Source organism: Nematostella vectensis, chromosome 8 (assembly GCF_932526225.1).
Source record: "Nematostella vectensis chromosome 8, jaNemVect1.1, whole genome shotgun sequence".
NCBI classification, from domain to species: Eukaryota; Metazoa; Cnidaria; class Anthozoa; order Actiniaria; family Edwardsiidae; genus Nematostella; species Nematostella vectensis.
This window is the reverse complement of record NC_064041.1, coordinates 16098891-16113013: the sequence shown is the minus strand read 5'-3', so window position 1 is coordinate 16113013 and position 14123 is coordinate 16098891. Positions and strand designations below refer to the sequence as shown.

General features: G+C 41.9%; 2 protein-coding genes and 1 long non-coding RNA gene across 3 annotated transcripts; 2 read left to right on the top strand and 1 right to left on the bottom strand.

Moving 5' to 3' along the window:
• The first annotated feature begins 230 nt into the window (after positions 1-230).
• LOC5507971 lies at positions 231-5811 on the top strand. Its single transcript, XM_001628522.3, has one exon. It carries the CDS (start codon positions 729-731, stop codon positions 3885-3887), a length of 3159 nt encoding a protein of 1052 aa, XP_001628572.1. The 5' UTR covers positions 231-728; the 3' UTR covers positions 3888-5811.
• A 386-nt stretch (positions 5812-6197) lies between these two features.
• On the top strand, positions 6198-11785 carry LOC5507972 (tubulin polyglutamylase TTLL11). Its single transcript, XM_032376717.2, has 5 exons — positions 6198-6636; positions 7939-8041; positions 9112-10000; positions 10545-10727; positions 10860-11785. The coding sequence occupies exons 1-5, from the start codon at positions 6352-6354 to the stop codon at positions 11221-11223; spliced, it is 1824 nt and encodes a 607-aa protein (XP_032232608.1). The 5' UTR covers positions 6198-6351; the 3' UTR covers positions 11224-11785.
• Positions 7099-10646, bottom strand: LOC116615073. The gene is made up of 2 exons (XR_004294835.2): positions 10518-10646; positions 7099-8011 (listed from the first exon to the last, which is right to left on the bottom strand). It is a non-coding gene; the product is annotated as an uncharacterized LOC116615073 (long non-coding RNA).
• Positions 11786-14123: the final 2338 nt, after the last annotated feature.

Below are 14123 nucleotides of genomic sequence, written 5' to 3'. Positions count from 1 at the left end.
CGAGGGTAGCATATTTAACCGAATATTCAATTTTCTAACATATGGCCCTCGGTTAGTAAGCACTGTCACTGGGGGTGGTCACTGCCAGTGCGTCCCCAGTGGATCTTTTACGTCCCTTCGGTTCAGGTTAATGTAGTGCAGCTTGAAGAGACGGGACCTCCGGTTTAGTGTCCTTATCCGAGAAGACTGGAAACACGGGAAATAACTTCAACTCACTTGTGACACAAATTCGAACCAAGGCAGGAACCCGGAAAAATCCCCAGTTTGAGCCAGGATTCGAACCTTGGCCACAGCGGTGAGAGGCCGACGCGCTAACACACTTGGCCACCCGTGCTTCTTGGCCTCGGTGGCCAAGTGATTAGCGATGCTCATTTAATAGAAAATTTCATTTTCATTATATTAGCATAACATTTCTTGTCATCAAAGCAGCGTCAATGGTATGAACAGCTCCCTTCAATATGAAAGGAAACCAAAACAAGTCTACTCACTTGAAGATTAGTCTGGCAAGAAACATGTGCCTGGCGTCAAATTGAAATGAGGCATAAACATGCGTCTTAGGACACAGCTGAATGCTCTCATAAATACCACACAGGCGAAGATCACAATAACAAATGCGATTTGATCTAAACACAACCTTTAAGTACCAGAGAGTCATTTATTCGAGACAGGAAAGAGTCGAAGTAGCTAAGAGCAAGGGCTGGTTTAAGTTACTACACTCTTAGAGGAGAATGAACCCTAGAAGTTTAAGTTTGGCGTTCTTTGTTGTTTTCGCGATAAGACTCGCGTATGTGCGAAGTCAACAAGAACCAAAAGACGGAGGGGTGGAAGGTCTTGGGGTGTTAAATGGCAAGAGATCGAGCGAAATAAGAAAACGAATGAAGTATGATCAAGAGAGTAGAGAGATATATCGAGGGAAAGGCACGGAGAACAATCAATTGGAAGACCTTTATGATGTCAAAGAGAAATCACTCAAGCCAGTCGCTCGAGACCATTATAACAAGATCCCGAATCAAAGAGACTTCGACACTGCTAAAGACCCAAAATCAACGAAGCGATTTTCAAACAGTTTAAAGACTTGGGAATCCAAGGCGTTTGGGAATATCAGAGAATCCGAATTAGAAATGTTTGGCCCAGGAGTCAAGCATGTTAAGTTAATAAAACAGTCACGTAAACACGTGGTTCAGCATCAAAGACTAGACATCCCAAGTCGTCGACAAAAACGTTCAGAAATGAGCATCTTAAACGAGAGCTCGACAACGCCTCATCCTGATGAGCCGCCTCCTAGTCCAACCAATAACAACGAAGACGCTCCGCAGAAGCTATTTTGTACGAAAGATGCGACCTCATGCAAGAACAGGTGCAATAATACAAGAATGTTCTCAACTGAGGCGCAGCTTATGTGCTCCTGTGATTTACAGTGTGTCTACTTTTATGACTGTTGCGCTGATTACCATGAATACTGCTCGTCATATATTACGTACCAAGGTGACATTAGCAGCCCGATCCCCGACTTTGGGGGCGTGCTACCCGACTTGGGGGACAGGCCCGTCGAGGAGGAGATGCCCCCACCCTGGGGTAACTGGACATGTATTCTACCCGGAATGAACCCTCTTGCGGTCGCGAAAGGGGCGGCGGGAGTCTGGATGGTAGGCCACTGTCCGAGGAGTGCAGATCAGGACACATCGTCCAAGTGCGCAGTCTACGCAACTGATGGCTTCCCGGTTACACGGGCTAACGTGAAGGATGTCTTGCCTGTGTTTACACCGAATGGAATCGTGTACAGGAACCCCTACTGTGCTTTATGCAATGGCGTCTCTACGGCAGACACTAAGAGTTATACTCTCTCGTTCAACTGCGAGAACCAGCCACCAACTCACCTCGGCGCGGAGAAGAGAATGGACTTCTTATTTGAGTATTGTCGTAGCGCCATGTCTTGGAATCCCGGAGTGGGGCAACCTAGGCGGTACTGCTTCAGGGTACAACAAGCATGCGGCTTCTACGCCCCACAAGCAGCAAAGGACAAGTGCAAGAATAGCCCCCCAGCCATTGTGTATTACAACTTCCGCAATTACAAGAACATAGACTGTGTTAACTGCGGTAGACATAACACAAGTATTGGATGCGGCCCTGGGACCAAAGATAAGCCGGGGGCGTACGTCCCTTTAGTTGCACCGTTTAACCTTGTTTTTAATTTTGGCGGGAAAGAAGGGCCCATGGACGTTACTACTCAGGTCACGTGCCCACTTAGATCGTATTATGATCCTTATTTGGAAATCTGTAAAGAGGGTCTTTCGCCGCCACCAAGGGCGTCAGGAAACGACGAATATCGGGTGCTGCTATGGCTGCGAAGTCTTGGCTTCTTAAACACTTCTCCAGATAACCTTGAACGGGAGCTTCCGTTGACTCTAAGTCAAGCGTTCGGAATGAAAATGGGCGATGTGACTAATGTGGGGTTTACTGACATGCAAGAAAATCAATACAAGTTGCAGTTTGACGCAAGCGTTGAGAGAAAGAGCGCCAGAAACAAAAGATCTTTTTATCAACTTTTCTGTGACCAAATCTTGAATTTTGACGCTCCATTTAATCTCAGTATAAATGGCACCACTTTCAACACATTCAAAGCAACATACCGCATTCTCGGCTGCTTCAACTTACACTCCTATCAACGACAGGAATACACGACGCTCAACGACACAGCGGTATACCTTATCGACGCAGGCGCAGTCATACAAGCAAAGGACTATTACCACAATGGCTCCTCGGGAGAAATTCTAGTTTGTATGGATGGCAGGACGAGAAACTGTACCGGGACCTACGTGCGTTTGAGTGAGAATGAGTACACTATGATTTCGAATAGGTCCGTCTACGTGAACAGAACGAAGGAAATATTCTCCCACATGGAGTATGTTACCCGTGATGGTTCCCTGTGGATATGTAGAAACTATTCCAATGCTTATACTATAAGAAGTGAGAAAGGGAGTGAGGTACTTCGAATGGTGACATTCGTGTGTTTGCTGATATCCGTGATCGCTCTTGGGTTTGTCCTTGTCACCTACTCTCTATTCAGCGAGCTCCGAACAACTCCGGGGAAAAACCTTATGAATCTGAGTACAGCAATACTTCTCTCCCAAATTTTCTGGTTGTCCGGAAGCGGACAGGTCCATGACCGGACAGCGTGCACGGTTGTTGCGATCCTGCTACATTATTTTTTTCTCGCGTCTTTCATATGGACTGCAATTATCGCCTGGGACACTTGGCGCGCTTTCTCTCACCGCAGCCACCGCTCAGCCAAAACCATGAAGAGAGAAAATTTGATCGGCACCTTGCGATGTATGGCAGTTGGATGGCTTCCTGCTTTACTCTTCGTCGCAATCACCACTGCCATCGACCTATCAGGTGCTGTTGCTATTGGATACGGCTCTGACGTAGCTTGCTGGATAACCAATGGTACACCATTACTTGTAGTCTTTGGGCTTCCGGTTGTCGTTATCCTGGTGTTCAACTCCATATTCTACGCGCTGACGATCATAGCGATCCGTGCGACAGCTAAGCAAGCGCGCTTTGCGTCTAGCGACTCTCGGCAGAAGGCCCATTTCTGGATCTACTTAAGAATCGCTGCGATTATGGGCTTTACTTGGGTCTTCGGGTTCATCGCCGCCGTAGGGATCACAGCCTTATGGTATGTCTTCGTCATCTTGAACTGCCTGCAGGGCGTGTACATCGCGCTGGCCTTCGCACTGACTGAGCGCGCGCGAAATCTGTACAAAGCAGTGGTGATCACGTGGAGAATGAAGCTCAGGGATGATAAGTCGGTGAAAACTTCCACGCAGTTAACAATGGATTCACCAATGGCGCAACACAACCATACCATAGATACGCGACTCTGATTGGCTAGAACATTGTACTTCACTGTTGTGATTGGCTATCAACATTCTCTAGATACGCGACGCTGATTATATTAAAATTACTGCAAGCGCACATAAAAAGACAGTGGAAAACACTTTAAAAAAATAAAAATATAATAAGCAATTCTACAACTCTCCTTTTACCGGCAACCATTCCCTTGCTGGTGCCTGCAATCGGAACTTTTTCGTTCCCCAATCGGAACTTTTTCGTACCCCAATCGCCACTCTATATAACTCTTGTATTACTGCAGGCGCTTGGCCTAGTGCTTGGAAGAGGGGAGATTGGATACCAGTATATAAAAAAGACGATAAGCTCTCAAAAGAGAATTATCGACCAGTCACTATCTTGTCCTGTGTAAACAAAGTACTTGAGAAACTGGTTAGTGTACAACTCGCCACGAGTTTCGACTCCCTTATGTACGTGAACTCTAGCGCATATCGAAAACAATACAGCTGCGAAACAACTTTGATCAATCTCACGGAAAGGTGGAAAATGGCAAGGGATGAGAGACTTTCAGTGAACATTCTATCAACAGATATGTCAAAGGCATTTGACTCGATGCATCCCCCCTTACTACTCAGTAAATTGAAAGCCTATGGAGCTCAGGATACATGTCTGCGACTTCTTGAGAGTTATCTCTCAGACAGAAGAAATCGTGTCAGAATGGGAAAGGATCTAAGTTCTTACAGCACGGTCAACCGAGGCTGTCCTCAGGGTTCGGCCCTAGGACCATTGCTCTGGAATATTTTTCAGAATGACCTCCCAATGAGTGTCAATACGGAGTTATCAATGTACGCCGACGATCATCAAATTTACCATTGCGGTCGGGATCCGGGAGTGGTCACAGCAAAGCTCAGTGCAAGTGCCGAACTCGCGACTGCGTGGTACGAGTCCAATTTGTTGGCTGGTAACCTCAAGAAATACCAAACACTAAGCATCGGTTATGGTAAAAAGGCAAACGCCTCCGTGGACTCGATCTCACGCATTTCTATCAACAACCAGGAAATACGGTCAGCGGACTCCCTAAAGCTACTAGGAGTTACAATAGACTCTCAACTCAATTTCTCGGAGCATATAAGCATAGCATGTAAAAATGCTGGCAGAAGAATCGGTGTGCTGATGAGACTCAGGAACTTGATACCTACAAACGCTAAACTAGTTCTCTATAAATCTGCTGTGTTGCCTTATTTGACATACTGCCACTTGACCTGGCATTTTTGTAAGGCAAGCGATAGTAGGAAGCTTGAGCGTTTACAGGAACGTGCCTTAAGAGCTGTTTTTAAAGACTGGAATTGCACTTACCACGAACTATTAATAAAGGCTAATTTATCTACTCTACGTAATCGTAGACTGCAAGACATTTGCATCTTAATGTACAAAGTTAAAAATGGCCTTTGTCCATCTGGGATTAGTGATTTGTTTTCTAAAAAAAAACACGAACTATAATTTAAGATTGTCCGATTTTGTTATTCCAAGATTTAACACAGTCACTTACGGGAAACATTCCCTAAGATATATGGGGGCTAAACTATGGAATAGCCTACCTAGGGCAGAAAGATCAATTGACAGTTTAAAAAGTTTTAAAGTGACTATGAGAAAAAAGGATTTCGAATTTATAGAAAATTGCAAGGGCTGTGCCCTATGTTCCGCATGATAATTTTTAAATCTAGTCAATTTTTTTTTCATAATTTCATATAGATTACAATCAATTTACATGTATTTATATATATATATATATATATTTATTTAGCTTTATCAGTAAGAATCTACAATTTTAAATTTTTAATAATCAGTATAATTTTTATAATTTTATCTTTTTTTTGTGTCCCCCAATTAGTAGGGGTCTTATCCCCGGCTAGAGGTTGTTTATGACACTTTAATAAAGTTTCTATCTATCTATATATACTTTTCCGCATTCCAATCGTCTTTTTTCAGTACTCAGTCAGCATTTTTACGCACCCCAATCGGCACTTTTCCGTATTCCAGTGGGTAGTTTGTGGATAATTTTAAGGCTGAAAGTATTTTAGACTAAAATATACGCAACCTACTGCTTATATGAATATAAACAATAAAGTATTCAAAAGAATCTTGCACAAATGACAATCATTTTACTGAACGCATCATTCTAGTATAAAAATATTTTGCTGTTATCTGACGTTCGGCACGTTGGTGAATTTGGTGAAATTTCAGGCTAAAAGTTAATTCTTATATATAAAAAGAAGTTTATATAACATAACAGTTAAACCGTCCAAAAAGCATCACCGCTGACCAGCGCCTGCGATGCCATTCCGATCATAATCGAGCTATCTCTGCGTCGGCGATCAAGTGGAGCGTGTTAGTAACAGACGCGGCAGGACTCGCCGGCTTAAAATGCCTCGCAGGAGTAAAACTCCTCTTCCAACTACCGCAAAACAGCACAGAGTGCTTGTATAACCTCCATCAAAGATGGACAAAACCTCAGCGTCGTCCAACACGACCGGGGACGAAAATGAGAACGGTTCGTTTTGTGTTGCTAAGGGGAAATGCACGGTAACCTATGCCGAGAGTGCGAAGAAAACACCAAAGAGACGGGAACGGCGGCTTGTATCAGATCTGATAAGAGCTGACAGAAAGCAAGCCAACGGGAAACACAAGAATGGACAAAAACGCACTCCAACAGTCGATACTACTCGCGCTAAGGGCTCCGCAGATCTCGTCCAACTCGCAATTCGACACCTCAACTGGCGTGAGGTTTGTGTATGTTATTGTTATTAACGAGGTCTTTAAACGTGTGTTAATGCACGGGTAAACAAAGTACAGACTGGGTAAAGTCTACCCCCATAAAAAAGTGTGTGTTTGGTAATGATATTGTTATAACGGTGAGCGAATTCGTTTGTTTTCCGTAGTGTTTTTGAATTCTTTTGTAACTTTTCGCCGCTTCAATGAATGTGACGGTGAATAATTTATTCGGAGAAGTATACAATAATTGATGATGTTCAAATGTTTTTTATCACCTGCGTTGATAATATCCCTGGGGTAAACATTCGCATACGTATGCCGAACAAATATTGCTAAATTATTTAATAAGAATTTAAGGGGGATTTTGTATTTTATAGGTTACGCACTACACTAACTTTAGTTTGCTATTTTAAATAATGTATTCATTTGAATGCTTTAACTATGTGGGAAAAAAAACAGAAAAAAACTCGAAACGAAATGAACAGCACATTTAATATGATAATCTGCAAACAAATGCTTTCATAAATAACTATTTCAAGTATTTAATTTATCAAGTTATACCTACTGTATGCCAAAATACAGTGTTCTATTGATGCCTGTCATATGTCCTAAACACAATTTATTCCATGTCATATTTTGTTGCAATATCAACATAGTTCAGTCATCTAAGGCCCACCCTAGTTTGCAGGTGGTACTCAGCTGTATGCTTCGGGAGGGGGGGGGGGGGGGGGTGAGAGATACCAATCATATACATAATCATATAAATTCTATACCACCCCCTTCAAATAACAATAATAACAAAACAACAACAGCAAAAAACAAGGATAGAAACTGACTGGGCCAAAAATACTAAACCCTGCCTGTCCATCATTGAGGCCACTTGTTTTGTAACAAAGTAGGGGTAAATCACTATTAAAGGGTCACACAGGAACCCTTCACCCTTTTTTGGCCGAGAAATGGCTATCGAGTTACTAGACAGGAATAGGATTAGGGGGAAGACAGTATTGGCACTGAAGCCTCAGGGAAGGCTAAGGAAAACAAGATTTAGGTACCCCCTCAACACTGGTGCTATGGATTACCAAACAAACTGGGTTTCCAATTTTGTTGTGCTTCTCATATTGCTGTACAGAGGGGGAGAAAACTTCAGTATTGTTTGGGCACTCATCTTGCAGCAGTGATTGGGTCCAACACATCTTGCCTTGTTTATCCTTCAACCTTTTGCCTCATTTTGTAGTTATTCTGAAGGTGGGAGGGAACCATTTTCTAATCAACTTCTTGTCTTATTTATCCTGGACCTCTTTTCTCTTGTTGCAGTTCTCATGTGGACGGCGGGTAGGGTGTGACTTTTACTGGCTTGGCGGGCTGTTTGATCTGCCAGATCCTTTACCTGGAACAGCGTATTTGAGCAAATTTCCTGGTAAGCATTTTATTTATTTATTTACACATGGATTTGGGTTATTGAAAACAAATCATAACCTGGATGTGCACAAAATTAATAAATAAGCAGAGAGAATTAACACTACAATTTTATAATGCAGGCAGGCAACATATGAAAAGTTATTTCGAAAACAATGCCAAGGTCTTTTGTAGTAGTTGAACCTAATATTGTACCTAATATTGTAGTTGAACCTAATATTGTACACACCCCTACCCCCTAGGGCTTTGTCTTTAATCCACCTTTCAATGTTAATCCTGTGGGGGTGGGGGGGGGGGGGGGGGATAGGAGGTGCAGCAAGAGGGGGATTTGACATTTGTGCGATTTTTTTAGTTAAATTCCCAACCCTCCAAATTTTGGAGCAAAATCTTGATAAATACCCTTACCCCGGGCTATATTATTGTGATCAAATATCCCTTGCTGAAGGCATACAGCAGCAGAAATATAGAGATAGCATGAACTACATAACATGGGGTTTCTTTTTATGGATGCACTGAATAGTGTAAAACACTGAGACATCAAGTCTTTAAACATTCTGACATCCGAGAATAACAAATAAAAGTTTTAATAAGCAATCAAGCATATGCATAGAACCACACTTAACGATAACATGCCAGTCCGTGGGTCACATGAGTGGGAACTAGATCAATAGATCCCTACCCTGGGAAAAGATGAGTTCAATAAACCTCTCCCATGAGATAAACACGAACGTCAAAATCCCTACCTAAAGGCCAGTTTATAACTGTTCAAACCCCTACCCCTTGCCACACCTCCCCCCCCCCCTGGCTTAACACTGATAGGTGCATAAGTGTGTCTGTTATTTGGCTTGGTAGTTGGGCCTACAAAATATAAAACTTCTCTACCCTAAACTTTAGCAGTTAAATTACTTTATACTATTGTTATATTTGTCGTTATCATAATCATCACCACCACCATCTTCATCATCATGTCATCACCACCACCACCACCATCATTATTATTATTATTTAAGAATATTATCAACATTAAAATTATTTTGTTATTATTAATGCCAAGTGTCACTTGTTCCATAGGGATGTCAGAAGCTGCACACAAAGTAGAATTCACTCGGCTTATGAACCGCATGAAGCACCTATTCCCATCAGAATATTCTTTTTATCCCAAGTCCTGGATCCTCCCTGACCAATACTCAGAGCTTGTTGGACATGTCGGCAAACACAAGGGGAAAGTCTACATCATCAAACCAGACCTGGGATCTCAAGGAGATGGAATATACCTCATGACAAATCCATATGATGTTCATTTCAGTCCACTCCTGGCAAAACCTTGCATTGTACAGGAATATATATCTAATCCATTACTGTTAGAAAAGTTCAAGTTCGATCTTAGGATTTATGTTTTGGTGAAATGTCTGGACCCATTAGAGATATATGTATGTCGAGAAGGAATGGGAAGATTTTGTACTGAGGTATACAGGCCACCATCACAGAAGAACCTTCACAGATGTTACATGCATTTGACAAATTATTCATTAAACAAATACAGCTCTTCATATGTTCAAAGTGATGATGATGACAAGGGAAGTAAGCGGAAACTCAGTTGTGTTTTTAAACAGTTACAATCAAATGGTTGCAATATTGAGACTTTGTGGACAGACATAGATTTTATAATTTGCAGAACTATCATTGCATTCATGCCTAATCTACTAATTGAGGATCAAATAGTAACATTAGACTTGAAGCAGAAACTCAGGTGTTTTCAAGTACTTGGTTTTGACATTTTGATCGACGAAGATTTCAAGCCCATTTTGTTGGAAGTTAACTCCAGTCCAAGTTTAAAGATAGATCATGAAGAAGAGACAAGTCCCGGGAAAGTGGAATATTTCCTGAGTACAACTGATATGGAAATTAAACTGCCAATCATTGTTGATGCGATGAGGTTGGTTCATCAATACAAAGCAAGGTGAGACTTATAAAGTGTGTGTGCGTGTGAGAGGAGGGGTGGGGGGAGGGATTGCTTCAGATCTTACACTAATACGGTGCCGCTATATTTGAGCACCTCTCCCCTTTCTTATTTTTAAGGGCGTGGTTGAAGATTGATCTTTCCACTCTAATCTAAAACATCCAGCCTGAGGTTTCACCAAACATGCCGAGGTTCAGACGACAAAATTTTTTTTTGTCCTGATGCGTTCTAAAATCCGAAACCAAATTGTGCTCAATGTAACCTTATAAATTGCTATTGATCATTAGTGCAATTCTCTTCCTAATAATTCATTGGGTATTATATTTTTATATACACTAAAATATAAGAACATCGTTAAGGAACTGCCCAGCCTCAACTGAAAATAAGACTTTCTTTAGTATAAAAAATAGTGAAAGTAAAAAGAACCATGAGAATATATTTCACACTTTGCAGAATCATGTAGTAAATTTGCGTTATTGTGTGTGACCAGTTTAAACGGTGGCCTCGTAAAACTTACAAAACATGTTCAAAACCTCTTTCCCAGGGCTGAAGGTGCATCGCCGAGCAGTCCTCAGACATTTGGATGTCTTCACCAAATCTACCCAAAACTCTCCAAACACACGGACTACCTTCGCATACTCGAGCGATTCCTCAAGCTGTTTCGACACTTCGTCGGCGTTCGACCATCAAGTCGAATGGGACCGACATCGTTCCGAATCATGGCGAGGTATGGTCGAAAAATCATGGGAAGCTATTTTAATAAAAAAAACTTTAAAATATACAAGAGAATGACGATAAAAAAATTCACAGTAAGCTATTGTTTTGTTCTAACAAAGTTCCATCATTGTCTTATATCTAGGCGCTGTAAACTGACCGATTTTGGATTCACGCTCGCTGCCCTCGATATCCTATACATCAACATGAGCCGACGTTATTCGGACACAGACAGCGGTCGCGCATCACTCGACTTCAATGGTTTCTACGAGTCCTTGCTTGCGATTGGCCAACGTCGACTGGCACCACAAGGTCGAGAGCCAATCAGCGTTCTCCGTTACGTTCTAAGACATTGTGAAATGCACTTGGAAAAGCCCGCCAAGCGCTGTCGTCCGCAGGCGTTTGCACGGAGTCCCAGGTCTCCTCTGCTGAGCATAAGAAGGCAGCTAAGTAGCAGTTTTATGTTAGTGTCGAGTCCCGAACATTCCAAGGACATTATAACCCTCTAGATATTCTAACCTTTTATCAGAGGCAAACATATCAAATAGGCTATCATGAGGCCCTAATGAAAGTATACAATAATAATAGCAGAATTCTGTATCTCCCCGTAGGAAACGAAATTCTAAATCAGCTCATCTAGAAATATGGTCAGTATGCCAAATGTCACAGTACGGAGTATATTTTCTCGCAAATAACAATGGGGCAACGCCTATTGGGATTACCCCCAACTTTCCCCCCCCCCCCCCCTGTTTTTCTACGTCCGTTACGACTCACTGAACAAGTGCAACAATTATTACCATGGATCAAATAAGAAAAAATGAAATAAGCTAATTGGACGAATTAATTGCAAGAATTGCAAAAATTATAATCATGTATCAAATAAAGAAAAAATGAAATAAGCTAAGGGAAACGAATATACTGATAAATTGGTTGTATATATTTCAATTTTACATATGATGTAGATTATTTTAGACATTTAAACTGTATGTTTATATCTTAGTAAGTACATAAAATTCAAAAAGCATATGCAATATGTATAAAGTGGATGTAATAAAACTCTGAAAAAATACATAATTTTCGCCTCTCGTTTTCCTAATTTCGCCGTATTTTGGAAGCAGAAATTGAGATTTTTTTCTCGTTTATGTAGGGATTGGGGTTCAGGGACATACTCCCAGGAAATAAAATATAATTTTGAGCATTATTAACGCTAGAATCGTACACATTTAATTCGAAATTCCTTGTTCATTATTTACTTTTATTTGGGTAGCTGTCCTCGCCTCCTGCAATGATATTATATATTTTTAGAATCTCATCTTCGCACAGAACATTCTGTGCTCAAATTGAGCTTTGTTTTGTCTAAATTTAGTATTTTGTATGTATCATTACCTAGACATAATCTCGCGCCCAAAACCCCTACCTACCCCTTCTCAATACTTCCTCAAACATCAAGAGTAAAGTTGTCATTTCTAGCACACGTATCCCAAGCTCACTATTTTCAACGTACGATTATTCGCCTTATTTTTAAATAAAATTAATTGAAAAACTATTTCCGCGTCGTCTTGGTTGTCTTAAAACTAACCATCGAACCGAGTATCAGGCCCGTATCCAAGGGGGGTGCAGGGGATGCGAACGCACCCCCCCACCCCCAACGGCCGAAGATCCACTTTCGGTTTCCAATGGACGTGTCATTTGTAGACAAAACTATAAAGCATAAGCAGATAAGGTAGATCACTCTGGTATGTAGCCAAATTAAACAATAAACGTCCCGTGGAGACACTGCAAAGGCATAAAAAATCCCTTTTTGTTCTTTCGGGGATGGTCAGATTTTTATCAGAGAACTCATTCCCTCCTCCCCCCCCCCCCCCGCCCGGAAAAATTAGGTCCACTTCTTCGGATTTCGTTCCCCCCCCCCCCCCCCCCCCCCCCTCAATTGAAATCCTGGGTACGGGCCTGAGTATGTATGAGCGATTTTCGGTGGGTTTAAACCCTTTTCCACTGACCCCTCTCTTTCTAAAGGGCCTACCTGTGTTTCTAGCTGTACAAAATGCTTCTACAAAAAAACAATGTTCTTGAGGGGCGAACCAGCCCTGCGCCCCCCCCCCCCCCCCTTCGTTTTGGGCCTGAGTTCTTGTGATCCTCATTTACAGTTGTGGGTGACAACGTTGTATATGTAGGGGGTGATTATGTTGTCGTGGGAGTGCTCCTCTGTTTTACCGGTACTATACTGGAGAATTCAAACGCTTGAAGACAATTCAGAAACGGCTAGGCTGGAGATTTCGGCCCACAGCTCGCATCTATAGCGAACTGTACAACACAAAGGCACCTGAGGCACCCGCGCATTAATGGGGAGGCAATAACCAGGATCCCAGGCCTGTTATACGGTTACGCCACGTACAGCTCGCTGAGGACAAGAGTGAAAAATATTGTAGTCTATTCGGGCGCCCTGGGTCTCTTGGGATACACCAAGAGACCAAGTCAAGCGAGCATAAGATAAGAGAGGGACACTTTGGTATTACCCGCGCGCCATTGTCGATTCCGAATCCGGCTATTTTTAGTAACCACCACCCCACCACTGCGCATGAGGATTTGCTCCTTTTATTTTGTCCTACTCCCCCGCGGGTTGCGTTGTTGTTTTGCCAACTCGATAGGAATGAAAAGAGATCATGTAAAATAACTCGGAAGAAGGAAACAAGTCTAACTTAAGTTACCAAGATTGGCAAATATACTCACAGAAAGCTAAATCCCTGAACAGTTTGACTGTTTTGTTGTCTGAGCGGCGAAGTCAAATGAGAAAGAAAAACCCGACGAGCGATAAAATGGCTGTGATACTGCGTTTGATTCAAATCCCGACACCAGCTTGTATAATAACAACATAATAACATAACATATAATAATAACAACATCAAAGAAATACAGTAATATCTCCCTCTTTATTTTCTCACTTTTACAAAAGCTCAGATACTTCAGCTTGCTGGCTTTGATCATCACAAAAATGCATTCCCTCGTTACAACGATAGTTTTATAAAATCTATTTTTCTTGGATTCCTTCTCAATTCACCGGAATATTCACAAAAATCAATATTATATCTAATGTCTAACTTAAAGATTTCGTTTGACCATTAGGAAGATGATGAATGTTGAGAAACCACGAAGAAGCAGCAAGTTAGAGCAAAAACGGTGATTGAAGCACGTTTACGCTCTTGAATGGAGTCTCGTTTTGGAAATCTTGCAATCCTCGAAGTACTACATCCCCTTAATAAACCGCAAGTGCCTGTATCCTTGATGCTAGAATGCATTTTCGATGGTATCTGTGCAAATAGGGTGTTTTTTTGGTTTCATGTCACAAAATAGCGGCAAACAACAAGATGTAAATGCCAAAGCGCGGGGGTAGGGTGAGTAAAAATGCTCA